The sequence below is a fragment of the Protopterus annectens genome, chromosome 1.part0 (genome assembly GCF_019279795.1).
Source record: "Protopterus annectens isolate FY-2018-M chromosome 1.part0, PAN1.0, whole genome shotgun sequence".
NCBI classification, from domain to species: Eukaryota; Metazoa; Chordata; order Ceratodontiformes; family Protopteridae; genus Protopterus; species Protopterus annectens.
This window is the reverse complement of record NC_056725.1, coordinates 820,364,397-820,391,662: the sequence shown is the minus strand read 5'-3', so window position 1 is coordinate 820,391,662 and position 27,266 is coordinate 820,364,397. Positions and strand designations below refer to the sequence as shown.

At 40.7% G+C, this 27,266-nt stretch overlaps 1 protein-coding gene across 1 annotated transcript in view; it reads left to right on the top strand.

Annotated features, from left to right (window-relative positions):
• SCAF8 (SR-related CTD associated factor 8) overlaps positions 1 to 27,266 on the top strand; it is a 1,875,331-nt gene that overhangs the window by 453,164 nt on the left and 1,394,901 nt on the right. The window contains exon 5 of the mRNA XM_044063383.1: positions 6,193 to 6,364. Within this exon, the coding sequence (XP_043919318.1) occupies positions 6,193 to 6,364 (172 nt within the window). The remainder of the gene's footprint in view (positions 1 to 6,192; positions 6,365 to 27,266) is intronic.

Below are 27,266 nucleotides of genomic sequence, written 5' to 3'. Positions count from 1 at the left end.
AGTTCCGAGTTTGTTAGATGGGTGGTCTCCCTGTTAACTAGTCAACCTTTCATGTTTATCTTTTCGTTATTTGTTCATAGGTTCATAGGTTCATACTAGGCTATCTGCCCTAGGGCATTTATAAGCCTAGCCAGAGTGTGTTTGGCTTTCGCCACCCATTTTAAATTAATTTTGCTATGCCCTTTTTCGAGGTTAGTATACTGTGCCTCTGTCTAACAGTGACACAGAAGTGATACCCGGGGTAAACCTACGATCTCCCATCCACTCATCAAGATCCCTCTTGAAGAGAGTCAGTGAGAGACTCTGCCTAACCTGGACTGGGATTTTATTCCAGAGTGAAGGGAGTCTCTGGGTTATGAATCTGTCCCTCCAGCATGTCCTATTTATTTCAGTGCTGAGGTTTAGGTCCCTGGAGCGTGTAGCTTTAAGGGATTTGGATTTTCTGAGGTGCAGCATGTCCATTAATTCCGGGTTGGACATGGCTTTATACGTCAGGCACAGATAGCCTCTGAGCAGGTGGTATGCCACTGAGTAGAGCTGGAGTTTCTTTAACTGGGCAGCATATGGCATCTGTTTGAGCCTGTTGATCCTCTTGGTGAGGTACTTTTGGGGTCTTTCCAGTTGCTGCAGGTGTCTGGTAAGGTACATCCCAAAAGGGGCATTGTACTCACTTATGGGCCTGATGAGGGATGAGTAAAGAGGCACGATGACCTCCCCTGATCTAGATGTGAATCCCTTCATGATTAGGTGGGCTATATAAAATGTTTTTCTAACCACTTTGGCCACATGGTTGTCAAATGAGAGATTGCTATCAACTTGGGTCCCCAGGTCCCTAATTACTTCTTCTGTACTTAATGGATTACCACCTATGTGGTAATTTGTGGGCACTTTGTTTTTGCCAAAGGGGATGACTATACACTTTTTGGCATTTCGCTTGAGGCCATGGCACCAGTTGTCTGTTTCTATGAGGCCCTTTTGGAGGATGCTTGTGTCGGCTGGAGAGTCGATTATGATGGCGCCCAGTTTGCAGTCATCTGCAAACTTGGACAGCCACAGTCCTTCCGTGTTGGCCTGTACCTCCGAGAAATATATACCGAACAAGAGAGGTCCCAGGACTGAGCCTTGTGGGGCGCCACTTGTAACTGGTTTGGAGTCTGACATGGCTCCAGCAATTCTAACCATGTGGGTTCTGTCCTTGAGCCAGTTTGCAACCCATCTAGTGACATAGGGGTTTATATTTAAGCTGGTGAGCTTATCTATAATGCCCGAGTGGGGTATTGTATCGAAGGCTTTTGCGAGGTCCAGGTAGGCTGTGTGGACCACTTTCCCCTCGTCAATGGCCTTGGTGACTGTTTCAAAGAAATCAACCAGGTTTAAGAGGCAGGATCTGCCCTTAACAAAGCCGAACTGGGTAGGATCCAGTGTCTGTAGGTCTCCAATATCTTTATTTATGAGGTCCATGATGATCCTTTCCATAGCTTTGCAGACCAAGCTAGTCAGGCTTATGGGGCGATAGTTTCCAAGATCCGTTGAGGCACCACCTTTGTGGAGAGGGACCATTGTTGCTGTACGCCACTCTTTGGGTACATATCCTGTAAGGCTGAGATTGAACAGTAGTTTTATGTTTGGGTTTAGCTCTTCTTGGAGTTAATGTAGGACGCAGCCCGGGACACCGTCTGGTCCCATTGATGCTGTGTTTTTTGCTTTGGAGAGGGCAGCTCTTACCTGAGCATCTGAGATGTCAGGGGGACAGCACTCTGCTGGGATAGATATTTGCCCTTTTGGTGGGGAGGGGCGGTGGCGAAGTTTGCGCTGAACCTGTCAGCTAGGATGTTGGCAATGTCTGTGGGTTTGGTGTATTTTTTGTCATTTTGGACTAATTCTGAGCATATCTGGGAATTCTCACCCAGGTTCCTAACATAACTAAAGAAAGCCTTGTGATTATCCTTAGTGTCCTGTGCATTTTTTCTCTCGAAGCTGGCCTTAGACGATTTTATGAGTGCCCGCAGTTTTTTGCTAATACTGATCAGAGATGCCTTCCCTTTTTGGGATTTTGCTCTATCATGTAGTAGCTTCCTCCTTCTATTGTATAGTTTGTTTATGGCTGGGGTCCACCAGACAGGACGTCTGCCTTTGGAGGATTGGGTCTTGGTTTTTATTTGGGATTGCATGATCCATGCATTCCTGAAGGTGTTCATAGAATGCGTTTATAAAGGATTCTGCGGTCTGGGCTGTATTTTCCACAGGCCCGGGGGCTTTGAAGGATTCCACCTCGGTTTTGAGGAGTGTGAAATTTGCTTTAGAGAAGTTTTTCACTGTGGTTTTCAGGGCAGGGGGTTGAGTCGGGATGTGAATATCCAGTGAGATTAGTTTATGGTCTGATCTTACCAGTGAGGGATACACTTCTGGTCTGGAGCATAGAGTCCCCATGTTGGTGATGATCAGGTCCAGTATGTTTTCCCCTCTTGTGGGAGTGGTAACAAGTTGTTCCATAGCATTTGAGTTTATAAATTCTAGGAACCTTTGGGCTAGGGTGTTGGAGCTAGAGTAATGCTCCCAGTCTGTTTGGGTAGTTGAAGTCGCCCAATATAATGGTGTTTGGAGAGACCTTCATATTTTCCATTGTTCTCAGGAAGGCTGAGTGGGGTTCCTGGGTTTGGGAGGGTGATCTGTAGCAGGCTATAAACTGGAAGGCAGTTTTACCCACTGTTAGTTGCACATGGATAGTCTCTGATGCTTCGTGCTGTGCCACCAACCTGGAGGTGTGGGTATCTTTGACGAATATTGATACTCCCCCTCCTTTTGTGGTTCGGTCCAAATTTTGGGGCCGAAAAGCATGGTATGAGGTATAACCTGATAGTGCTGGGGTGCTCTCGGGAGCCTTGAACCAGGTTTCTGTTACTGCACAGATATCTATGTTCTCCATGCTAAGGAGAGTTTTGAGTGCGTGCATCTTGAGGTTTAGACTTCTGGCGTTGAGTAGCATTACTCTTAGTTTCTTATCCCTTGTGATACTTATGGAGGTGGGTTTGTCTTTTGAGCCTTGCCTAAAAAGGCACTATGAGGGTAGCAAGAGCCTTTGCCAATATCCGAAAGCCCAGGGGTGACAGGTGCAAGCCGTCCCTAGCGAAGCATCGTGGCTTGTCGAGCATGTCATCCCAGGCTGACAGGCATTGGATCCCCTTTGAATGACACCAATACTTAAGCCAGTTGTTGAAATTGATCATCTTGTCTTCATATTGTGGCATCATTCTTGGTGAGGGTAAGATGCTACTCAAGGTCAGGGTCATACCGGCCTGGGCTACATGCTCAGAGAGCTCCTCTGTCTCTCTTCATGAGGTCCAGGGAGGTACGTCTCCGGTCATTCACACCTGCATGGACAATGACCGAGTCATATTTGTACTTGCCTTGGAGTGACCTGAGTGCTTGTGTTATGTGGCGGATCCTAGCACCCGACAGCAGCTCACCGTGACCTTCTCCTTGTTCAGCCTGGTGAGCGGGGCGTCAGTGTGCCTGACGATAGTCACCTATTACAAGTGTATCAAGTGTGTTGTTTAGCCTTAAGGGCTGTGACTGTTCGGCACACTGGCTTTGCGAGCTGTGTGTCGCACGTGTTTTGTTTTGGGGTAGCGGTTGCTTGGGTGTCTGCTTTGGAGGTCTCTGCTGCTTAGGCAGATTTTTATTTAGAGCCTCCGAGTATGTTTTTGTGTGTTTGTGTTTGGTTTGCTGTCATGGTAGGTCTATGTGAGACTGGAATTGTAGCGAGTGTGGTTTCCTTCTCCTCCTGACTGGTTTCGCCAGTACTGAGTTGAGAGAGCTTAGCCTCCAGTATGGCTATATGGTTGCATCTCTCACATGTGTTGGAATTTGTTGGGAGGAGGAGAGGGTTGTCTGTGTACATGAGGCAGTTGTAACATTGCCTCAAGATTCCCAGATTCACCAGCTGGACCGGAGAGGAGATTGACAACTGACCTTTGGACATGCTGGAATAGTATTGGGAATTCCTTTGTAATTGAAAAAAAAGGGCCAGTGGGGAACGAGGTACTCAAGGGGAGTTTGTGAGGGTGTAGTGCTTTTAATATTTTAGTGCTGACTTGTATAATTGCTTTAGTGAGCAAGTGCCAGGTAACTTAAATGCAATGTGTTACAGGTAACTTAAATGCAAAAACGACAAACAGTAACTTTCTTTCAAGTGAAACAAGGAAATAAGTACAGTAAGCAATGCAGATATCACTAGGGATCCACAGAAGCGCTGCAAAGCCGCGTTTTAGGTGGAATTAGCATTTCAGGGAAATAACAAGCAAACAAACAACAAGCATACAAATAAAGCTAGATTCAGCAGGCCTGGATCTAGTCTATGCTACAGCAAACAAGGTGTACCAATTTCAGTAAAAAACCGTTCAAATATGCAGGCACTATAAGCCTTTAACCAGAAATTCCCAGCTCAGAAGGGCAGAGTCCAGCCTCTCCTCCCACAAGAGTGCAGACCACGAACCTTCTTAATATAAAATAACTGGCCTGAAGCCCAAGTGCTTAAACTAGAATTAATACACTTTTAGAATAACAGACACTGAGCCCTCAATCAGCAGTTCCTAACTTAGAAGGATGTAATCTACCTGTCTTGCCACCACAGTGCAGGCCACGAACCTTCCTAATGTAAAACAACTGGTCTGAAGCCCAAGTGCTTAATCCAAAAGACTTAGAATGATAGCTACACTTTAATCAAGTTACTACCAAGCACTAATAAATACAATTGAATACTTTAAAGAATGCCTAGATTAGTGCTCAAGTTATACAAACAAAGCTAGATTCAGCAGGCCTGGATCTAGTCTATGCTACAGCAAACAAGGTGTGCCAATTTCAGTAAGAAGCAGTTTAAATATGCAGGCACTATAAGCCTTTAACCAGAAATTCCGAGCTAGACGGGTAGAGTCCAGCCTCTCCTCCCACAAGAGTGCAGACCACAAACCCTTTTAATGTAAAATAACTGGCCTGAAGCCCAAGTGCTTAAAACAAAATTAATACACTTTTAGAATAACAGACACTGAGCCCTCAATCAGCAGTTCCCAACTTAGAAGGATGTAAGCTACCTGTCCTGCCACCACAGTGCAGACCACAAACCTTTCTAATGTAAAACAACTGGTCTGAAGCCCAAGTGCTTAAACTAAAAGGCTTAGAATGAGTTACACCAAGCAGTAATAAATACAATTGAGTACTTTTAAGCTGACGCAAAAGCAAAATAAAGTAGGAAGAAACACAAATACAGTAAAAACAGATTTTTTTTTTGAGTGAGCAAATGAGATGGGCCCAGGAGTTACAGGACAGAAACAAGTGCAAATGCAGGCCTTCAAATCAGAAAGTTGAGAGAGATGGAAGACCGCCCAAACGGCCAATAACTACAAATTCTGGGCCAGAACCACTCCTTATGTGGCAGACAGGTTACTTAGTGCTTACCACTCCCACTGATAAGCTAGAAGGCTTCCCTCCAACACAGAAAGGGTTGGGGGCTCAGAAGCTTACAAATAGTCCTGGATACAGAAAATCTATATCTGGAACACTAATTCCAGGAAAGGTAGGAAACAGGCTTACAATTTTTTTTTTTTCCAGAAAAGTAGCAAAAACAGTAGTAAAAAAAATTTGCATACAGTGCAAGCTGGCACACTTGAGTATGTAGCAATATTAGTCCACACACAGTTTGAAAAAATGTAATTAAATTAAAAAGGACTAAAAGCAAGTGCAGAAAGGGTTTATTAGGTAGAATGCGGTAAAGAGATGGGACTGGGGGGGTGTCCTAGATCAAATCTAGAGTGGGGCGGGCACTGCAAAAGCCACCAAATTTAAACTACAACCAAGAACGGGGGGGGGTTCAACAGAGATGTGAGGAATCAGAGTGCAAATTATAAAACCAAGAAAAATATATACTGATCTGTGTATATTTGCAGAACAGTAAGACAACAGATGTCTAAGCAACAATTTAGCTGTATAATACAGAATAATACAGAAAAATATACTGAGCTCTATATATTTGCAGATAGTCTTGTAAGGCTGTCTCTCAACACACAGGTCCACTTTAAATGCAGACTGCTGCTAAAAATGTGAATGTCAATGAATTTTTTTTTATTGTTTTTAGAGCTGCTTTAGTGATTGAAGAGTGGTAGTAGGGTAATTTTTCCCTTTTTTTTTGGATTTCAGAGTAAAATCGTGAGAGTGCTGAATTTATGGCAGAAAAACAATGTCTTTAAAAGTGAAATCATACAACCTCTCCTAGACATGGCAGCTGGATATTCTGCTCGAAGTATTACCCCTGTCCTTTCTGGCTCATCTGCAGTGAACACGAGTACTCCAGGTAAAAAGAAACGAGATGGTGCGTATGTAACTTCATGATTCAATTCTTAGCCAAGTCATTAGTCATGTTCTGTAAAGTAGATAAACTTTAGCACACTGTGTAGTTTGAGTCAGAATATATTAAGTAGCGAAAAGTATCGCTAGACTTATCTGTTCTTGTTTTTCTTCTAATTTTTTTCTGTGGTATACTTAAGCACTGACTAGAAATGACATGATCTGTGTTGCACTCTGGAAATGTAACTGCAGCAAAATCTGGTTCTTGGTAATAATTTCCTTTACCTCTCTATGATCATGCCTTTAGAGTAAGATTAACGAAAGGATGGATGCATCAGAGAAGCAGATGACAGGTGTAGGTAATGTGGCAGTGGGTTCAAGAAAATCAGAATTAGAACATACAAACAACTTAATTATGGCTGGGTAATATTACTGGGCACATTGTCAAGGTAGCAAGACGGGTTCTGCAAGCAGTTGCACAGGACAAGAGACTGATGTTGCTGGCATTGCTGAAACATGTCAGAAGTACTAAGACGTAGGTTGCTCAGAACTGAGAAGAGGGGGTAGTGCTGGAGGTAAGATCATCTGCTTTTTAAGATCTTGATGTACAGGGTCAGAGTGGAGGAAGAACACCACTTGTGAAGTACCTGAAAAGGGCAAGGAAAGAGGGTGTGGGTCAGAATTTATTATTTGCATTCTGGCAGTGAAGTTAGAGGGAGAGCTGCTGAATTACTACAGTGTACTGGTGATCTAGCTGTTAAGTAAGTAGGAGGAGAGACTCTGAGGTGGAGAGTGAAGGCATGGTGTAAAATGAGTCTGCCTAGAGCAGAGATTCTCAGCCACAGATGAAGGGTTAGTGAGAGGTGATAAGAGTTTTTGGACCATGAAGATAGGTTATACCAGCTGGTATGGGACAGTTTCAGAGTGATGGGGTTCTGCATGTTGTCTTAACTATGGTAGAATGGTCAATGAACTCCAGGTAAAGGCACTGTTAGCCAAGAGTGGTCATGTATACTTCAGCTTTGAGGAGGATGGGTAAGAGTACAAATGCAATAGGATGTGATATAAATTTTTAGGGAAACAGGTTATGGTGAGTTTGGGAAAAAGGTCACATGAGTTAGTCTACAGGTAAGTTGAAACAATGAAGCTTTAGGAATGGGTCAGGGATGCTGTACTCAGTTTTGGTCAGATTTTGAGGAGGGGGGAAGACTACCCAGGGTAATTGGGTAGGCATGGTAAAGTTAAAAAAAAATTCTGAGTAAAAGCACTTTCAGGAAATAGAAATGAGAGAATGCGGTGACTAATGCATAGTACAGTGGCTCAGTCAAAAGGGCATTAACGATGAAAGTCAAAAAGTGAAACAAAAGTATTTTTTAGGTATTTCGTAGAGAAGAATAAGAAATGAATAACTGACACAGATGGTGTGAACAAAGCTGGGGATGGAGATAGTCTAGGAAAAACAGCATTATTGAATGTGTTGCTTCAGTCAGTAATCTTGAAGAAAGTGAAGGGAAAGGTACCTTGAACAGAGGGCTGAGTGCAGTGAGCAGTTGACAGACTTGAGTGTAAAGTTGGAGGGGATTGGAAAGGAATCTAGCTGCACTAATTGAGAGTATAAAGCACAGGGACCAGATAAACTGATGATTCTAATGGTCGTCTGGAGTCAGGCTTGTGGGCTGGTAGGTCCCATGGCGAATCTTTTTTATTTTTTTTTTTTTTTTTTTTTAATATACAGATTGTTGGTCGGAGCAGAAATGCCTGAGGATTTGGAGTGGCAACCTTGTATGAAGGTAAGGGGCAGAAAAGTCTACATACTTTTAGGCCTGTTAGACTAACAGCAGTGGTGTGGAAAGCCATGGAGAGAATCTTAATAGAAGGCAGTCTACAGGACCTCTGTTGAGACAAGTTCATGGGTGGTATCATTCCTGAATTAGTGTTGAGCTTGGTTGTAGGAAACATTGCTGAGAGATCCACTGATATGGTATTCTGACCTTCACTAAGGCCTTTGGTCTGGTGCAGGTGGCTGCTAGGAAAACTGCAGGAGTTTGTGGGACAGTCTGAGGAACCTGATTGCTCTACCACTTGTTAGGGCATGATAGGTTGCTCTGTGTGAAATATCATACAATACATTTTTAAAGTTGCTTAGTGGATTATTACAGGGCTTGTGATGCCACTAATTCTCAGGGTGTATTGTGCATAGAGTAGGGAAGAGAGAAGCTGATTAACCTGTTCATTAGTAACATGAAGATAAATGCAGCAGTGAAAGATTTGGGGGTGAGGGTCTCAGGGTTTGGAAAGGCTGATTGAGTAGCCCGGAAGGTGGCAGTCTTTTTTTTTTTTTTTTCTACACATGCAGAATACTGCAATTTGATGGCAACAGTTCTTGTATCATCTGAAGGGCAGAGTAACTGCTGGTAGCAGAGAGAATTAAAAGGATGGGGGGGGGTGTCGTTCATTACAAGTTGACAGCCAGGATCAGTGAAATGACAATGGCAGGATCAGACCGGATGCTGGGTACCTCATTAGACTGATGGACTGCAGGAGCAGAGACGTAGTGTTCCTGCTGTTTTATCCTTATCAGACCATATCTTGAGTACTGTGTGCAGTTGTGCAAGTGATACAAGGAGAAGAGATGTCCGGTTGCTGGGTGAAGTCCAGAGAAAAGTCCTTGGAAAATTTATGGGATGAGGGAAAGTGTAGTGTGATTAGTGCATGGGGTCTAGAGCTTTTTCACTTCAGACAATGGACCATGGGGTATACACAGGTGCAGAAAATCATGACAAGGAGTTGTGAAGGGATCATCTGTAATGGGAAAGGTAGAGTGGGAGGGAGGGGGTATAGTTCGTAGATAGTAGAAGTAAACTGTTTCTTCAGTGAGCACATTGTGGTCCTATGGAATATACTACCTGAATAAGGGGTAAACATGAATCCATGGAGCCATTCTTCAAAGTGAGAATTGACATGGAGAAAAGGTGAGGGCGAAGAGAGGGATGAAGAATAGGTCAGATGTTAAATGAGCAACTGTGTACTTCTACTTTCAAGTAAGGAGTTATTTGGTAATGATCATTTAGGATTCTAATGCACGCAACAGCTTTAATCATTTTTAAATATCTTGTAATTACATGGTTTGTAGAACAAAAGTAGGAAAACTTGATCACCTATTATGGTCTGTATATGTGGATATCTGTATTTGATGGCTAAAAGTTTATTCTGATCAGAGCATTAGATACTGTGCATTAAAAGCACTATGTTATAAGGGCTACTGAAATTGCAGTATTTTATGTAGCTGTATAGTAGGAGGTTGTGTGTGTCTATGTGTGCGCACGTCTGTGTGTGTGCGCGTGTCTCTGTGTGTGTAACTGTTACTCTGGCTTGTATGCTTTTCTTCACCAAGAAGACTGACTGAAGCCAAACACTACCAAGGAATGCACTAATTCCCAAGTTAGCGTCAACCTGTAGTAAGGTGTGATTATTTTAATGGTTTAGAACTGTCAAAAAGTATCAATTTTATGACCATTAGGCAACATTAACAGTTCACAGAAAGGGTTTCCAGAAGGATTATTTGATCCAGCAAACTAACCTGTAACTCATTTAAAAGTAAAATAGATGAGCATGTACCATCTTGTTAGTGTGTTCTGGTAATTGTTGAATACCCTGCCTAGATGTTTACATCATAATCAGCCCCTTTTATCCCATTTTTCTACATGGAATCAGACTGTTTTGTGAACTGTCATCAACTCTGTTGATTCATTCACTCTCCTACCTTCTTTGATAGTCATGCCTGATTGAAGGATCAAAAAGCGACGTCACTGTGAATGCTTCACTGTCACTAGCCAGTTGATCCCTGTGCTAACTTTTCTGACACCACCTGCTTATAACCCAGAAGGATTGTGAGGTCCCGTTTTCACTCTCTGTATTCATAATGAAAGTCAAACTTTTGCCTTTCTATTCCATTGGATGTTTCTGTCCTTCTGGAGCTTACCTTAGGATACCTGTGTTACTCTCTTTGACAGGTGTACTACCCCAGTCAGACTTCCCACCTGACACTGTTCCCAGAGAGGGACTGACTGCTGCCAGTTTTCTCTCACGCCATCTCTCTCTGTGCTGGATGTCCTTGTTTAATTTTGCCTTCTTATCTCTCCAGAATCATCTGCTTTCCTGCACATGTGTCTGAACTACTGTAATCTGTTTTTGTTTACCACCTGTGCAGTTGGGACCATTTTGGCTTCTGCTATGATGCCTTCATTTCTTTGCCTGTCATACAGTGTGCATATTATCCTTCATCTCCGGTACTCATTTACATTTTTTCTAGGTTCCTCAACTGTTCTGTCTTCACTGCCCAGGTTTCTGTACCATGCAGAAGTATTTTTTGCACAACTTTCAGCTTCTTTGGCATTCTTTTGTCATACACTACCTGACACTGTGTGCTGGTTAGCTGTGACACCCTCTTATTGTAGCTTTCACGGCCACCTAAAAATTTCTCCTCTTCTTAACCCACCCTATCCCTGATACTCAGTTGTTAACCTGTTCCACTAATTCCCCTTCTATCTCGATTTTTCGTCTTCTGATTTTTCCCATTTGCTGACGACAGCTGACTATCCTGTGTGCCTCCAGTTTATACAGCAGCCCCCCCCCCCAATTTTTTTTACTTATGTAATCTATTACCAGTGTGAACAGCACTAGGCTCAGAGCATGGCCCCTGATGCTCACCCAGTCTTACTGTGAACGCCTCTTAGTCAAAACACACTTCGTTATTGTCATTAGGTCCTTGCACATAGTCTGTACCAATTCTACCCATGTTTCCAGGGCTTTGAATTGTTGCAATACTTTTTAAATCTGCTTTCTTGGAACCTTGTCATATACTTTCTCCAAGTCTAAGAATGCCCAATCTGAATTTCCTTATCTCTAGTTTTTTTTCCCCACTATCTGCCTTATTGCAGACATCAAGTCAGTTATGCTGCATCTTAATCTAGATCTGAACTGCTCATCTCCCTTGTTACTTTTTTCATCTGTTCTACATGTGTCATGTATCAGTCACCCTTTCCAGCAGTTCTGTTCAGTGTGACGAGTTTGATACCTCTGTATGGCCCACAGTTGTGGATGTTCCCTTTGTTCTTGTACACTGGTACTAGGATGCTTATCTGGGATGCATCTTTTTGTCCATACTGGTGTGACTACCCTAAGGAGCCATGCATCACCTAACTTGCCCAGCATTTGGATCATATTTACTTTGACCACATCTGAGCCTGCTGTTTTCCCTGGCTTCATTTTCCTAAGTGCTATTCTTTCTTCTACTATGCTGTGCTTTTCTTCCTCTTTCATCGTAGGATGTGCATAGGGCAGTGCAACTTCTGTGGAGTTTTCTTCGTTCAGAAGCTAGAAGTACACTCTGCCTTTGTCCTGTGGATTGGTGAACAGGTTATTGTTGGCATTCTTTTTGAATGATGTCATAGGATCATAGGAGATTAGTCTTAAAATGACCTCCGTGTCGATAGCCTAGTAGTTGTTTCATCCTAATGTAATACCATGAAAATACTATTCAGTACCCAAGATTGCATTTAGTAATGACTGCCCTTGTCCAGGAGGGTTGTGTGCTTTATCCCCAGTAAGAATTTATGGTGCCCCATGACTATCTTTATTATTGTCTGCAGTTTTTTAAAGTTTTATTTTCTGTTTTGCGAATGTGATGTAGAGCACTGTCAACAATGTTATGATTATTTTTTCCTTGTTTTCTTCAGCTTGTTGTAGCATTTATTTTGCGTCATCTGCCTTTATCTTTGTGTATAGATTTGGTATTTTTCAGTGTACCTTGGTGGTATCTGACTGTTTTTTTAAGTGCAATTCGTATTCTTCCGCTAAGTCATACACTAATTTGTTTGTTGTATGTTTATCCCTGTATCCATTTTATAAAGTTCATAGGTTCATACTAGACCATCTGCCCTAGGGCATTTATAAGCCTAGCCAGAGTGTGTTTGGCTTTCGCCACCCATTTTAAATTAATTTTGCTATGCCCTTTTTCGAGGTTAGTATACTGTGCCTCTGTCTTAACAGTGACACAGAAGTGATACCTGGGGTAAACCTACGATTTCCCATCCACTCATCAAGATTCCTCTTGAGAGTCATTGAGGGACTCTGCCTAACCTGGACTGGGATTTTATTCCAGAGTGAAGGGAGCCTCTGGGTTATGAATCTGTCCTTCCAGCATGTCCTATTTATTTCAGTGCTGAGGTTCAAGTCTCTCGAGCACGTAGCTCGATGGGATTTGGATTTTCTGAGGTGCAGCATGTCCATTAATTCCGGGTTGGATATGGCTTTATACGTCAGGCACAGATCGCCTCTGAGCAGGCGGTATGCCACTGAATAGAGCTGGAGTTTCTTTAACCGGGCAGCATATGGCATCTGTTTGAGCCCTTTGATCCTCTTGGTGAGGTACTTTTGGGGTCTTTCCAGTTGCTGCAGGTGTCTGGTAAGGTACATCCCAAAAGGGGCATTGTACTCAATTATGGGCCTGATGAGGGATGAGTAAAGAGGCACGATGACCTCCCTGATCTAGATGTGAATCCCTTCATGATTAGGTGGGCTATATAAAATGTTTTTCTAACCACTTTGGCCACGTGGTTGTCAAATGAGATTGCTATCAACTTGGGTCCCCAGGTCCCTAATTACTTCTTCCGTACTTAATGGATTACCACCTATGTGGTAATTTGTGGACACTTTGTTTTTGCCAAAGGGGATGACTATACACTTTTTGGCGTTTAGCTTGAGGCCATGGCTCTGGCACCAGTTGTCTGTTTCTTTGAGGCCCTTTTGGAGGATGCTTGTGTTGGCTGGAGAGTCGATTATAGCGCCCAGTTTGCAGTCATCTGTGAACTTGGTCAGCCACAGTCCTTCTGTGTTGGCCTGTACCTCCGAGAAATATATACCGAACAGGAGAGGTCCCAGGACTGAGCCTTGTGGGACGCCACTTGTAACTGGTTTGGGTGACACATTTTCTCTTGTGCATTTTTGGCCCAGGTCATGGGTCCCTGGACTAGTCCACCTAACTGGTTAAAAATTAAAACTTGTTATGCAAGGTGCAGACCAACTGTTCTGTGGTACTCCTGTCAGCTGTTCTACCTGTGCTGATGTCAGATGTGCATTAATCTTCTGATTGAGAACTCACATCTGGAAAGTTTACCAGTGAAATAATTTATAAGTAATGTTTGACAATTTTTTTCTTTTGACTTGTCAATTGATTTATATTTTTGTTTTGAATCCCTTTTCCCTGGACCTTTGCTAAAAATTGGCATTTCAGTTCCCAGATGGACTTTCCCGGTAAACAAAAGTATAAGTAAAACATTGTTCCAGAACTACTTCAGTGTAATGTTTCGGGTGATGATAGGCAAAATCCAATTGGAGATGAGCTTTATCATTTCAGGTACCCCACAGAGCACTGTTTTAGTTAGTGCTGTGTTTTTTACTCTCTTAACAAGCTAACTTTTGCCATATCTAAGCTGAAATATACCTTTTATGCAGATGACATTGTACTTCAGTCTAGTAAGATATTACAGAATTACATTATTTTTACAAAATAACTTTAGCTTACTCCTGTAATTTGTGCTTGCATAATGAAGTAGTTCTTGGTTTTACTAGAACAGCTACCCTTAGGAATTTACTAGTGACTCTGCAAACCAGAATCTTGCAACAGACCTTTACTGTCTACTCCCATTAGTTAATGAACAAAAATATGTAGGTCTTTGGCTGGACCAGTAATTGTCTTTAGACTGCCTGGACATACAGGATTATGATCAGGTCTCTGATCTCCACCACTTTGTGAGTAAGACATGCATGCCAAGAATCTTTGCTCTCAAGGTGAATCTTGGCATCCATGTTGACTACACACAATGGAGGTTTATAAATGGAGACTCGATCATACTTCTGTGTAGTGCATGATGTTTTAGTGAGCTTAGGCTGTTTGCGAAAGTATGAGATGAACTCTGGGACAGTTGATAAGCATACACAGCAGGAAGCTAAGTTGTTTTTGCGTCTCCCGCTGTCGTTTGTTGCCCACCACTGTTGGTACTTACTGCATAGTGAGACACAGTTGCATTCCTTTCCAAACACTGTTAACTTTTTTTGCTACAGTAGCCCCCCCCCCGATATTGAAAGTAGTCATGGTGCATTGCAAAGTTCTAAACCAGCATTTAAGTACTTGTTTTTTCACTGGAGGTTGCACTTCTGTCCTGGCCTTGCACTGTTCAGATAGTTCTTTCATTTTGCAAGTTGTGGAAAATAAAATTGCAAAAACCTGGGTCGTAATAGCGAACGAAGACTGTTGCATTAGAGTGTGTAGGGAAAACTGGTTTTCATTTACCACAAAGTTACCTTTTATTCCCCCCCCCCATTGACATTTCTATTAATGTAAATTGCTGAACACGGCCCACTGTTTTGCTCTTATTGGCAGTAGTGGAGAACACTGGACTGTGTGTAAAATTGCAGTCTGGAATGCAGAGGCTGGCATAGCTTATTGCTTATGACAGTAATGCGCTGGTTGAGTTGTGAAGCTTTCTTTTTCCTCGCAGTTAAGTTACAATAAGAAGTATGAAACTCTGCCTGTCATAATTTGACTGTAATCCCCTGTGAGTTATCAAAAATAAAAAATCTGGGCAAGACAAAAATGCAATGGAAAATGGTGAATGTTTTGTAAAATTAGAGAAGTGTAAAAATGTTTTGTGCTCAGTTTGGCAAGTAAGCAGTATTAAGTGTTTAACAAGTATGGCAATAATTGTTCTTCATCTCTATGATCACTTGCATAGTATTACTCTGTCAAGGTAGCATCAGATATATCTGTTTTTTTTTTTTTACGTTTGTATTCTAGGGCTTCATCCGATGCAAGCTTTCATAAACTGTCGTCAGTAAAGTTTAGAATGCTATAGCAGTATCCTGCAGCTGTCATTCCACGCTACTGTTATAATATTCTAAGTAGTACTCTCACTACTATGGTGGTCCTGTGTTTTCCAGTATTGCCCTTATACCATCAGGCTTAAAAGGAATGTTGCTGCCATAATTTCTGCATAGGTGAGGTTTCAAATAACCAGAAAGATAAAAAAGCTTTCTGTAGAATTGTACCTGCTTGTCGCCGGTTTATCTCTGTCTGCCATTGTTCTTGCTAATTGTATTGAACAAGATCTAATTCATCACCTGATAGTATCTTACTATATACTTGGTTTGTACCTTAGTGTTTGAGTTGTTGTTACCCCTTCTATTCTCCAAGAGCCCTGTTATCAGAAGTCATTGTTGTCTGCCTTTTAGTGATGTAATACTGTATGGTTTAACTCTTGCATTTGTAGAGAGTTCATCTACCTCCCATCTGGTTAATTTTCATGCTTTAATTTTATTGCCAAGTCTGCTTAGTCTGATATCCAAAATCAAATTCAGAGTGGTCTCCCTAAAACAGATTTGTGCTACTGCATTTGATTTAGCTGTTTTATTTGCCTTGCATATTGTTATTTTTTGTGATTACCTTATAGCTTGAAACTCAGAGTTTACCAACTTCATTAAAGTTTAGTTGTCTAAAAGCTGTTTTTTTTTTAAAGTGATTATCCATGTTTTTTGTGAATGTTCTCAGTGGGTCTGTGGGGTGGTTATGTTGCCATTGACTGGTTTGTGCTCTTGACCAAAAAGGGTCGTGGGAGCCACTTTTCCCACCCATTTAAAATAAGTCAATATTATTTATCCATGATGGAGCTGTAGACACAGGATATCTTGAGTTGTCCAATTTTCAAGACTATTCATTGTGAATGGGAAATACAACAAAGAAGTCTTGCTGTATTCTGTAGCTATAGTTCTGCATTGCATTTGCTTTTCCTGCTGTTAGACCTTAATCTGCCTTCTTTTCACTCTGCCCATTCACTGTTATGACTACTTTAACTTTTTATATCTTTTCATGAAGTGTTTTGTCTTGTCATGACCTGGGCTTTGCTGATGTTTTAGCTGTACTTCGCTTTGCCTCTTCCAAAGTTGATAATACTGTTCATTTGTTTTGTTCCAACATTGCACGGAAAAGTTTGTTTTAGTATTTCTCTTCTCCCTTCTTATTGGGAAGATTTTATTTACTCTTCGTTCACCATCAGTCACACTAGGCAAGTGGCCTTTCTGTAGAGGAGACCCAAGGTGGTATTCACCACTAACTAGAGAGTCTGGCAAAGAAACCAAGTTACTTTTGCTGTTGTCAATGTGTGCAGTGGGATCTTTTATGCCTACCTGATCTAAGAACAACTGTGACAGATGGGGCTTTTGTTTCAATATCTTATCCCAAGGATGGCACACTCAGGAGTCCAGCAACCCCTGATGCTTTACTGCAATGTTAGCAGTGGAAAAAAAATAAATCCAATCGCCTGGGGAGGGAATAGAACACTCTGCTTTCTGATGTTGCTGCATCAAACACAAATGTGCTACCTTTTGAGCCACGTGAAGCACAGTTGTACAGTAACTTGCATGGCCTTTGTCCAGTCCTTAGACTGTCAAAATATAATGCAGTACTGCACCCCCACCCCACCCCAAAATAAAAGGCTGGTGTAATGTAACTGTTTTTATCAGTTGATACTGCTAGTATTCCTTCTTAGCCTGATCCACCTTCTCTATCTCACAATTGTTCCTGCATTCCTACTTTCTTTTGTTAGCTTCTTGGACTTCTGCATTCTACCACCAGCTTTATGTATCTTATTTCACACCTAACTCAGCCACGTGCCTGCATTTATGGTACTGCTTGCAGTTCTTTGAGGTGTCAGTTGTTCAGTGAGCTACACAAGAATGATTATCTCTGCATGAAGGATTTTCCTCTTGTCTATTCACCTCGGTGTCATGTTGGCCATCCCTGTTTCAGTTTTACATTGGACATATCTGTGTACAATTTGTGCTGAGAGAGGTCATTTTCCTATTAAGGAAGTTGATGAGAAGTCTGGAGGAGCTAGGCCAAGGCTGAAGAACTGGATCGCTGCTTGCTGAATGGTAGTACACAAAAGGGTTGTATTGAGATAAACAGTTTTGGGAGTTGAAGTGACAGAACAATATATAGAGGTCTGTTCTGGGTCCAGTACTTTTCATGTTTGCCTCTGTCTACTCATTGGGATTAGAGGACAGAATCATCCTCTTCATTGATGACTGAGAGGAGTACAGCAGTGGCAGATAGGGAAGAATCTAGAGAAGGATGTAGGAAGGCTTTATAAGTGGACTGGGAGGTGGCAGTTGAAATTCAGGTCAGAGGATTGCATTTGCACTTGTATTAACTGGATGAGTGTAATTGAAGGGAGTAGAAAGGATTTGGGGGTGTGTTTATGCCAGGACTGGACCACCAGCACCAGAGCAGAATGTTGGGGCGTATGCTCAGAGGGCTAGATTGTCGAAAGAGAGTAATAGTGGTCCCACTCTGCAGGGTCTTAATGATGTCCTGACTACTTTATGCAGTGTTGGTTATTTAAGGAAAAGGACATCAGTTGCTGGAAGGAATTCCAAGGAAATGCAAAGATCTGTGTGTTGGAGAGGCATGAATATTTCCTTGGGTTAAAAGAGCAAGAAGTCTTTTCTGCATTTCTCATGATGTATAGTCTGTACTTCATGCTAATTTATCCTGTCACCGTGTTTCATGCTTCAGCTCCCAGTACAGCACAATCGAGCATCTAAGCTGATGTACAGACATTCTTCTTCTTCTGTATGGCCCTTCCTTCATGTTGTGTATTGTCATTTCTCTAGCAAGTTCTGTTTTTCTAAACATGCTGTTCAAAATTTAGGAACATTTTAGGGCATTCTCTGCAAGTTTCTTGAAATTCACTCAAGGTCAGGATATCATTTTAATCTTTCTTCAGTCCTGCATTGCTCACATTTTGCTTTGAGACGTATTAATATATCAACCAGAATGGCCTTATATTTTTTCCATCATCCTTGACAACTTTCCCATTGCATTCCAGTGATTTCATCCATTATTTTCTATTGCTTCACTGCAAAAAATTTAACTGCATGTATGTATACATACATATATATATATATATATATATATATATATATATATATAAATATAAATAAATAACATTTTTTTTGTGTGCATGCATGTGAGACTTTGTTGTTACTGCCTGTTGACTATCGGGCCTCTCTCTCTGTCAGTTGGTCTGTTTGTTCCCATAACTGAGAATTGCCCACTAAGCAGTCATCAGGGTAGTTGGAACATTTTTCAGTTTTTGTCCCCATCCTTAAGTTTACTTGCACCCGACGAGTTACAGGAGAGAGGTGTGAAATGGGATACCTACAAAGGGCATCCCATCACTTCTGCAAGGGATGTGTCCTTCAAACATGACCCCCCCCCCCCCCCACCCAAGTGGTGATTTCTACAGCCTCCACTTCGACAATTACTCTAGCATGTGTGCTTCAGAGTATGAGCAAGCCCTGTCCTACTCTTGGGAGAGCCAAGTGGACCATGCTGTTTAATTTCTCGCCCTCCCTACCTGGCTTTTTGGATGGGCTTTTAATAGAGCCCTGGTTGTCTAGGTTTTAGTCTTTTTCTGGTCTTGTCTTAGCCCTTCTTTGTGAGCTTGTTTGTGTATGTAGATGTGTGTAATTTGTATATAAAACTTACAGCTGTAATTTATATTTTCTGTAATACATACATACGTAAATAAGTGGATTGCTCTCCAGTGTGGGGGGAGGGTGCAGCTACATGAAGTGGAAGATTTTCTGGTTTTGGCCCTTGTTTATGAACAGCTATAAAGAGGATTGAGAAAAATTACATACCTTATTAGTGTAGCAGTGGCAGTACTGCAGTTGTACAGGAATAAGCTGGTGAGGCGAGAGCTGCAGGAATATGTTGAAGTGAGAGTGGAGTCTTGGATCTTCTGTGTTCATTTCATGAACTTTGGGTACTGATATGCTGTAGGCTATTCATGTGTTGAAGTAGTAAATGCAGTAGTTGTCTTTGTAAATAATTACAAGTTAGGTTAGTCTTTCTTTTTCTGAGCTAGCTTTGTATTATCAACTGTAAATTCTGTCTTTTTGCTATATTATGTTCATATCTTTTATTTAAACTACCCAGAAAATTGTGTTCATTAATGGTTTATTGAATAATCCTGATTGGACGTGTTTCCTGTTAAGACATATTTTTTTATTGTAGGTTCTAAGTTATTTATGAGCAAGTAACTTCTTAATGTGCAACATCTGCTTGTGATTTCCTATAATTTTTCTGTTATTAAACACCTTCTTATACAACATCCTAATTAGTAGCATCCTGTCATATTTCTGAAGGGGTTTCAGAAGGATTTGGTACTTCACTGAATCATCTGTAGCATCTCTGTATAACAACACTTTAGTATGGTCATCTTTTTCTTCTGGCCACTCATTTGCATATTCATTCATTATTGACTTCAAGGCCATATATACCTCTTGGTTCAACAATTCCAGACAAGGCCAGTAATGGGAGGAAAAAGGTCCAAAATTGGGAACTGATCTAAATGTTGTTTTGGTTAAACTTAAGTTCCTACAATAACAAGTTGTATATTATTTTTTAAGGATTTGAAGTGTGGAGCACAAATGTTTGACATTCAGTGACTTCAGTCCTGAATTATTTGCCTGAAAATATCAAGTTTTATGAGGGACAGACTGAAATGTGAAGCAAAAGTCTGGATTTTCTGTGAAATTTGGGACATTTTGACAGATGTAACGGTTTACTGGCCAAGCAAGAAGTCTGAAAGGGATATTGCTTTAATCTGAACAGTACAGTATAAGTTGTACACTTTATTCCAAGCTGCACATGCATCTGAGTTCTTGTGACGCATGGAGCATTTTAAACAGTACAAAACAAATGTATTCATTAATAAATCCTCTAGTGCAAAGTAAGATCCTTCCATTTTCCAATGTATGTTTCGTTGTGTGGGTTAATAGTTGGTATAGTTTTTTTTTATTCATAAGTGTATGTTTGCTAACTTCAAACCTATTGGCAAATTCAGGTTTCCTTTAATAAAATGTACCTGCACACAGTTGCTCTTGGAAATGTAATATAGTATACTCTTTCAAACATTAATATAAAAATATGCACTTCAGCAGTGTTTTTACATTCTTAAATGTAGGTAAGATGAACAGCAGCTAATTCACAGTATCAGCTGTTGAAATGCATCTTGAGACGTGCACAAACTAATTTCTGAAGGCTGATGTGCATTTCAGCTCACAGTGCAGCTTGAATAATCATTTAAATGAACAATGGTGGAAACGTTCTGGGCATTAATGGTGCCATTAACAACTTTACATAAAAAAAATTTAAATGTGAGCAGTCCCATTGTCTAGTTTTATTATGCCATATTCGGCTTAATTTAAGAATAAATTTAACACTGTTACAGTATCCACCATTGAAACTTGCTTTTAAATAATCCTCAGTTAAAAGTAACCTCTTCTCTGTTTTTCTTCTCTGCTGAAGCATATCCTTTTAAGATATTTTCTTTACTGTGAGCTGTGTGGCTGCTAATATCCCTGTTGTTCTCCACTTAAACTAGCTTATATCCAGGCTGTTTAATGGAGACACTCGAGATATTGGGTCGTAGTTGAATGCATGTAGGCTACACTTGAGCGGAATTAAAATAATAAAATGAAAGTAAAGTTAGTTGCATTAGGCATGTACTTGGCCTCCCAGCACAGCATCAGTAGTAACACTGGTCGCAGTTCACAGCAGTGTGTTCTTTTCTAGACTTCACGGAAGTAAGTAGTAAATCTCGGTCGTAAATGGCAGTTGAGTAATACGTATTTATGGAGAAATGTAAGAATTTGCTTGAACAGCTGTCAGAATTCTGCAATTAATGGGGAAAGATGATATAATGGGGTAGTCCTGATGTGTACCAATTGGAATTGAAATGGGAGTGTTTCTGCCATTAATCACTTTACTTTTAATCATTTTCAAAGAGTATTTCCCTATCCTGTTGACTCTTTTTTGATTTCTGTACATGAAGGTCTGCATATTTCCCATGTAAATGTCAGGGAACAGTTATGGGACTGTTGCATTTAGAATGCCCCATAGACGGTGCCTCTAGCTGCAAAGACAAATGACCAGTTCTTCCTTCAGTTTTTCATTTTTGTGGCACAGCATTTAAAAATAGCAGACATTTTGTTTTTGTCCAGACACTCATACTAGTGCAACATATTTTTTTGATTTTTTTTTTTTGCACTGAAAATAACTGATAGCTACCTTAAGTGTGCAAAATGTTCAGTTAAACTTCCAATTTTAACACTTGCAAAATTCTAGAATAGTAAATGCATTAAGTAAACATGTATACTACCATTGTAAAATCATGCCTGCTGAATGATGTATGTATATTTCGAACATGTCACTGCTTATGTAACTTTAAAATAATATGCATTTTCTCCTTGGGCCCCCACTGAAAAGGGCCTAGCTGAGTTGGACTTTCCTGATAAGTAGATGCAAAATCAAATTAAGTAAAATATGACATTAAATTCTGAATAGCACAAAAGTCTACATAAAAAAAGTGCCCACAGTAAAAGCAGTCAAAAGCCATCACAGGCTACCAAGAAAGAAGAATTTCCTTTATATTACTACAGTCAAGAAAACAACTTTGCTACTTCACTCAAGAACCCCATTTATTCCAACTATTCACCCTCTGTGTTAAATTATCTAATAACTTTATTTCATGAGTTGTAGCGGAAAACATTTCCCCATTAGGATGGTCCTTGGATTTTCATTTTCTGGTACTTGCTTTTTTAATGCCAAGTAATAAGAAAGCCATTAGTGCCATGTCTGAAAGTCCACATTGGGAGGATCAAAGTGAATCAAAAGTAGAGAAGGGTGCAGCGTAACAGAACCCAGCCAAAGCTTATTGTTTTATAGGATTCACAGGAAATACAAGGCAGCTGAGTCTTGTAATCATTTACACCTTGCCAATACCTAACCTTAGACTCTACCTCCTTTTACAAGAAAGGCCAGGGGTGAATTTGAGAGTACCTATCGTATTATCTAGAACCCTTTTGAAGGAAAATAAAATAACATACTGCTTGATTTGCCATGGGAGTCTATTCCGGAGTTGGGGAAGGCTCTGAGTAATGAACGTGTCTTGCAACCTTTATTTATTTGCTGCTGAAAATTTATTTCCCTGGTTCTGGTACTTGACTGATTTGTGGGGATGCAAGAGATCCAGGAACAAACTCGGAGGGCACAGAATAGATCTCCCCTCAGGGGTGTGTAAGATAACCGAATAAAAGGTCAGTACTTCCAGCGTTTTCTGGTAGCTTTATGATTTTTAAGCCAGTTATGGTCTTGGTTAGGAACATATGAGATCTTTCTACAGTACAGTCAATTATCCAAACTAATTGTGATCTAGGATAGTTCGGATAATCAAACTGTTTGGATAATCAAACATATTGAACATTAAACAAGAAAAATAAAACAAATTTATTCTAAGTACAAAACGGTACAGTACAGATATATTATTGTACTGTACTTAACTATAGTACAATAATATACTTGTCTAAGAGATACCAAACAGGAGTTGCTAGGACATACTTAGGACTGCAGCATCTATCCCCTTTAACGTACAACACAGTACAGTATCAGCAATTCATCTACATACTGTGGGAGTAGAACCCACAGCCGTCTGCATCAAAAGCAAGTGTGTACTACCTGTTGTGCATCTAACGGTGCTTGTAAATACTGTAGAACAATAGTGAGATAATTTGCTAAACAATAGTTGCACATTGTAAACGGAATTTGCAGAAGCAGCATTAAACTTCTGTTCCCCTGAAGCTCTCACTTTCTTGTAAAATGCATTTGACACTCAACCATATAGCCCGACTTTGTAGCACAGGAAATGCCCCCTGTACATTTTGGCTTTCTTCAATGTCCCAAAACCAGAGGCACATTTTTAAATACTGCTTGTATAATCTTAGAAAGTTGCTAGAATAAAATGTTTTGTTTTACCATGCATTTCCTGAAAGATAGGAAGACTGAAACTTAAATAGCTCTCATTATTTAGTGAATTCAGTCCTCGCTGATTTGCCAGAGAACCACAAATTTTAAGATTTTAAGAGGAACAGACCAAAAGTATGAACCAAAAATTCCAGGCCTTCTGTGAAAATCTGGACAGTTGATAGCTGTGCACTCAACTCTTTGAAACACAAGTGGTGGTAGGAGTAGAGAATTCAGGTTCTTGTTCCTTGTATCCAAGGTGTGCAGACTTTTAACCGTAGCAAAGTAACACTAACCACCAGTTATCCCTAATTGGGGCATTACGCATGCACAGTTGTAGACGAAGTAGAAGCAGCAACTAGCAGAATGTTGAATTCTGTGCTGTAGGAAGAAAAGGGGAAGCAACGAATGTTAATTTCTGTGCATAGGAAAGGTGCATGTACAGACGCATTTCTTAGGAAGGCTGCATTCAGATAACAGATGCTCTACTGTATGTATGTATAGTGAGGTATGTACCAAAGGGTGCGTTTTATTCAATAACTGGCCTAATCAATGCTGAATATAGGGAGGAGAATGAGTTTGGATTTGTATGATTTTTTTTGGCAATTAGGTGTGCAGAGTAGACGGGCTTTGTGATCACTGTCGTTGCATGATGATCAAAGGAGAGGGTAGTTGTCAGTCCAAATTCTAAGGTCTTCAGCAGCACTGTCATTTTGGTGTTGCTTGTATTGTATGCCACTGGATGGGTTGTTTACCAAATGTGACAATACTGCATTTCTAACATTTAACTTTGACCTATTTTTAGTAAGCCAGGTATTTACAAGAAGTTGTTGAAGGGCTTTGGTTTTGGAGGAGGAATTGACAGTGACTCATGTTCAGAGTATTGCTAGGTCCTATTGATGATCACCCCCCCCCAACAATAGCCCTAGCCAAACAGTTCCCCTCTGCTCTTCCCTAGCTGCTGCGTGCATCCCACAGACTACAAGCCCAGCTGCCCGTCTTTCACTCCAGTGGTTTCTAGTGTCTATCCCTATTCTGCGAACTTCTAAAAGCGAGGCTCAACTCTCACCACCCTAGCCAAGCAGCAGTTTTCAGGAAGTGTCTTACCTTTGCAGTACATAATTAAGACCATGCATTGCTTAGCTCACAGAACAGCAGCACAGTAAACTAGGTGCTGTACCTGAATTTTTATTTAGTCCCAACTGTTTCAAGTACTCTAAAATAGCAGTGTTAATTGTCTCTCTACCCTTCCTTTAGATTGCTATTCCGCTCTGTGTACTGCATGCAGCTAGTCCTTCCTCCCCTGTTGCTTGGTTATCTGAATTTTATAATATCTCTTCCTTCTTATTTAAAGAACTTGTCTTAACTTACCTGAAAGCCACCTCTTTGGTTTTTTGTTTTCTCTTGTACATCTATAGCATGGGTCGGCCCACCCCGTTTAACTGTGTTTATAGTTTAAACATTCCCATGTCCAATTTACCCATAGTGCATTGCACCAGTTATAATTGTCAACTTTAAATTGATTCTTTTCCTACAGTAGCCCCAGCCAAATGGATCCCCTCTGCTCTTCCCTAGCTGTGTGCATCCCACAGACTACAAGGTTATCCAAATTGTACTATGCATGTGTCTTTTTGATGTAATTGTCCAAATAGTAAAACATTGTATTGATTAATGCTGTATGCAAGCAATTCTTGTATCCCAATAAGGTGTGTAATTTACATCCTGCGTATATTGTTGTACTGGGTTATGTCTGCAGTTACTTTTACTATTAGAAACTGTTGGAATTGCTAGGTTTGAAATTACTTCACATGACCTTTTTTGTTCAGCCTAGTGTTTCTTTTTTTCCTGCTGCTAGTGCCATAGCTCTGACAAAATATAGCACTTTCGTAGCCTGTTATGTTACATATTACATTCTTACTAGAAGTTATCCATGCCGTAAGGTAATGCTGTGTTAAAACCTTCCTGAATCACATTATTCACACACTAGTGTGTCTTTGAACTTCCTGCCCCTGCCCATCTGGCCTGCTCCCTTTGTAATCTTTTCTTGCCTTTCTACCTCACTTATACTCTCTAAGCAGCATTTCTGGTATATCCAGTGCAATTGTTTCTGTCTGTATTTTTTTATTTTGTCACTTTTGTGTGTTTCTTATTTTACAGCCCAGCTGCCCATCTTTCATTCCAGTGGACTAAAGTGTCTATCCCTGTTCTGCAAACTTCTAAATGGAGCGGCTCAACTCTCACCATCCTAGCTAAGCATCAGTTTTCAGGAAAACTGTCTTACCTCCGTGGTGCATAACTAAGATTGTCCCATTACTTAGCCCACCGAACTGTAGCACAATAAAGTAGCGGCGCTACCTGAAATTTTATTTACTGCCTAACTGTTTCAAGTACTTTAAAGTAGCAGTGTAAATTGTCTCACTACTCTTCCTTTAGATTGCTGATCCGCTCTGTGTACCTCATATAGCTAGTGCCCCCCCGTTTTGCTCTGTTATTGGTAAATTGATATCCCTTCCTTCTTACTTAAAACGCTTGCAGATAAGTTTTAAAATTGCATAGTTTCTTTTTTGTAGTACAGAACCTGGTCTGGCAGCACGTATATAGAAATACCCTAGTCAGGATCACTGCTGAAATTTTCTTCCTTTCAGAATTCGTCTTAACTTACCTAAACGCCACCTCTTTGCTTGATAATTTTCTCTTGTTTTGTACATCCATAGACTCGATTGGCCCACTACGGTTGTCACTCCGCTCCCCTGCCCCCTGTTCACACCCACACCCAGTACTCCTTTCATACATTACTCTACCCACAATCTTGTACCACCAATCACTTATCCCCTCCATTAACGTCTTCCTCCACTCAGCTTCCTGAATACTTGCCCTTAAAAGTACTACACCCTCCTCTCCAACTCCTCTATTCCATCTTACACTACACTTTTTCATCACTACACACCTACTATCCTCCTCAAATCTCCCCTCATAACTAGCAATGATTTTTGTATCCTGTCTTAACCACACTATTAATAATCCTTGCCCATACTAAAACTGTATAATTTTGAAGCTCCTTCAAGTAATTACACATCAGAAACCTCTACCACCTGTTACCCAAGTAAATACTTTAACTTGTGAAACATCTCCCCTGATTATTTCTCTACACCCTTCCATATCTCTCAGCCCACAAACTCTTTACCACAACACACAATACACCTCTCACCCACCTCATGTAAAAAAAAAAAAAATACACTATACTCTAAATCTTCCTACTCCAACAAAGTGGAGACATTCATCCTAACCCAGGGCCCTCTACTAACCTTATCCCCAGATTATGTCCTAAGAACCTAAATGTAATATCACTTAATCTCAGAAGTCTGCATAACAAAATATCCCCACTACATGCCTGGACAGACCAAAACAAAACAGACACTAGACTTAACAGAAACCTGGTTAAACACTAACATAAAAGACTGAAGTAAGACCTAACAGTTTTACCATAGCTAGATTAGACAAAATTCAAAAGAAAGGAGGGGTAGCCCTATTATTTCCTACCACATTTAAGATAAAACCATACACTAATAAAATCCCTACTTTCTTGCATGCTGAACTGCTCATATCCTTCCTAAACTATAACGAAACTGAAAAAAAAAATCTGCATCATAGTAGTGTATATTCCCCCAGGACAAAATATAAATGTTCTTGGAAAATGTATTGTCCTACACCTCCCAAACAGTCAAACATGAAACTGTCATTCTAGGAGATGTAAACACAGATTGGCAAACTATCACATCTGACTCGCGCACAAATACTATTAACTTCTGTTTTTCCCAGATCATCAAAAGCCCTACTAGGTACAATACTGACTTTATTCACCAATCTCTATTGGACTAGATCCTAGTGTCTACTCTGGCCCCTGTATGTACTAAAAGAATTGGAGAGTCCTGCTCCATGGCTAATCAAAGTATGCAAAAACGTTATGAAACAAAGGGACATAGCTTGGGATACCAGGAAG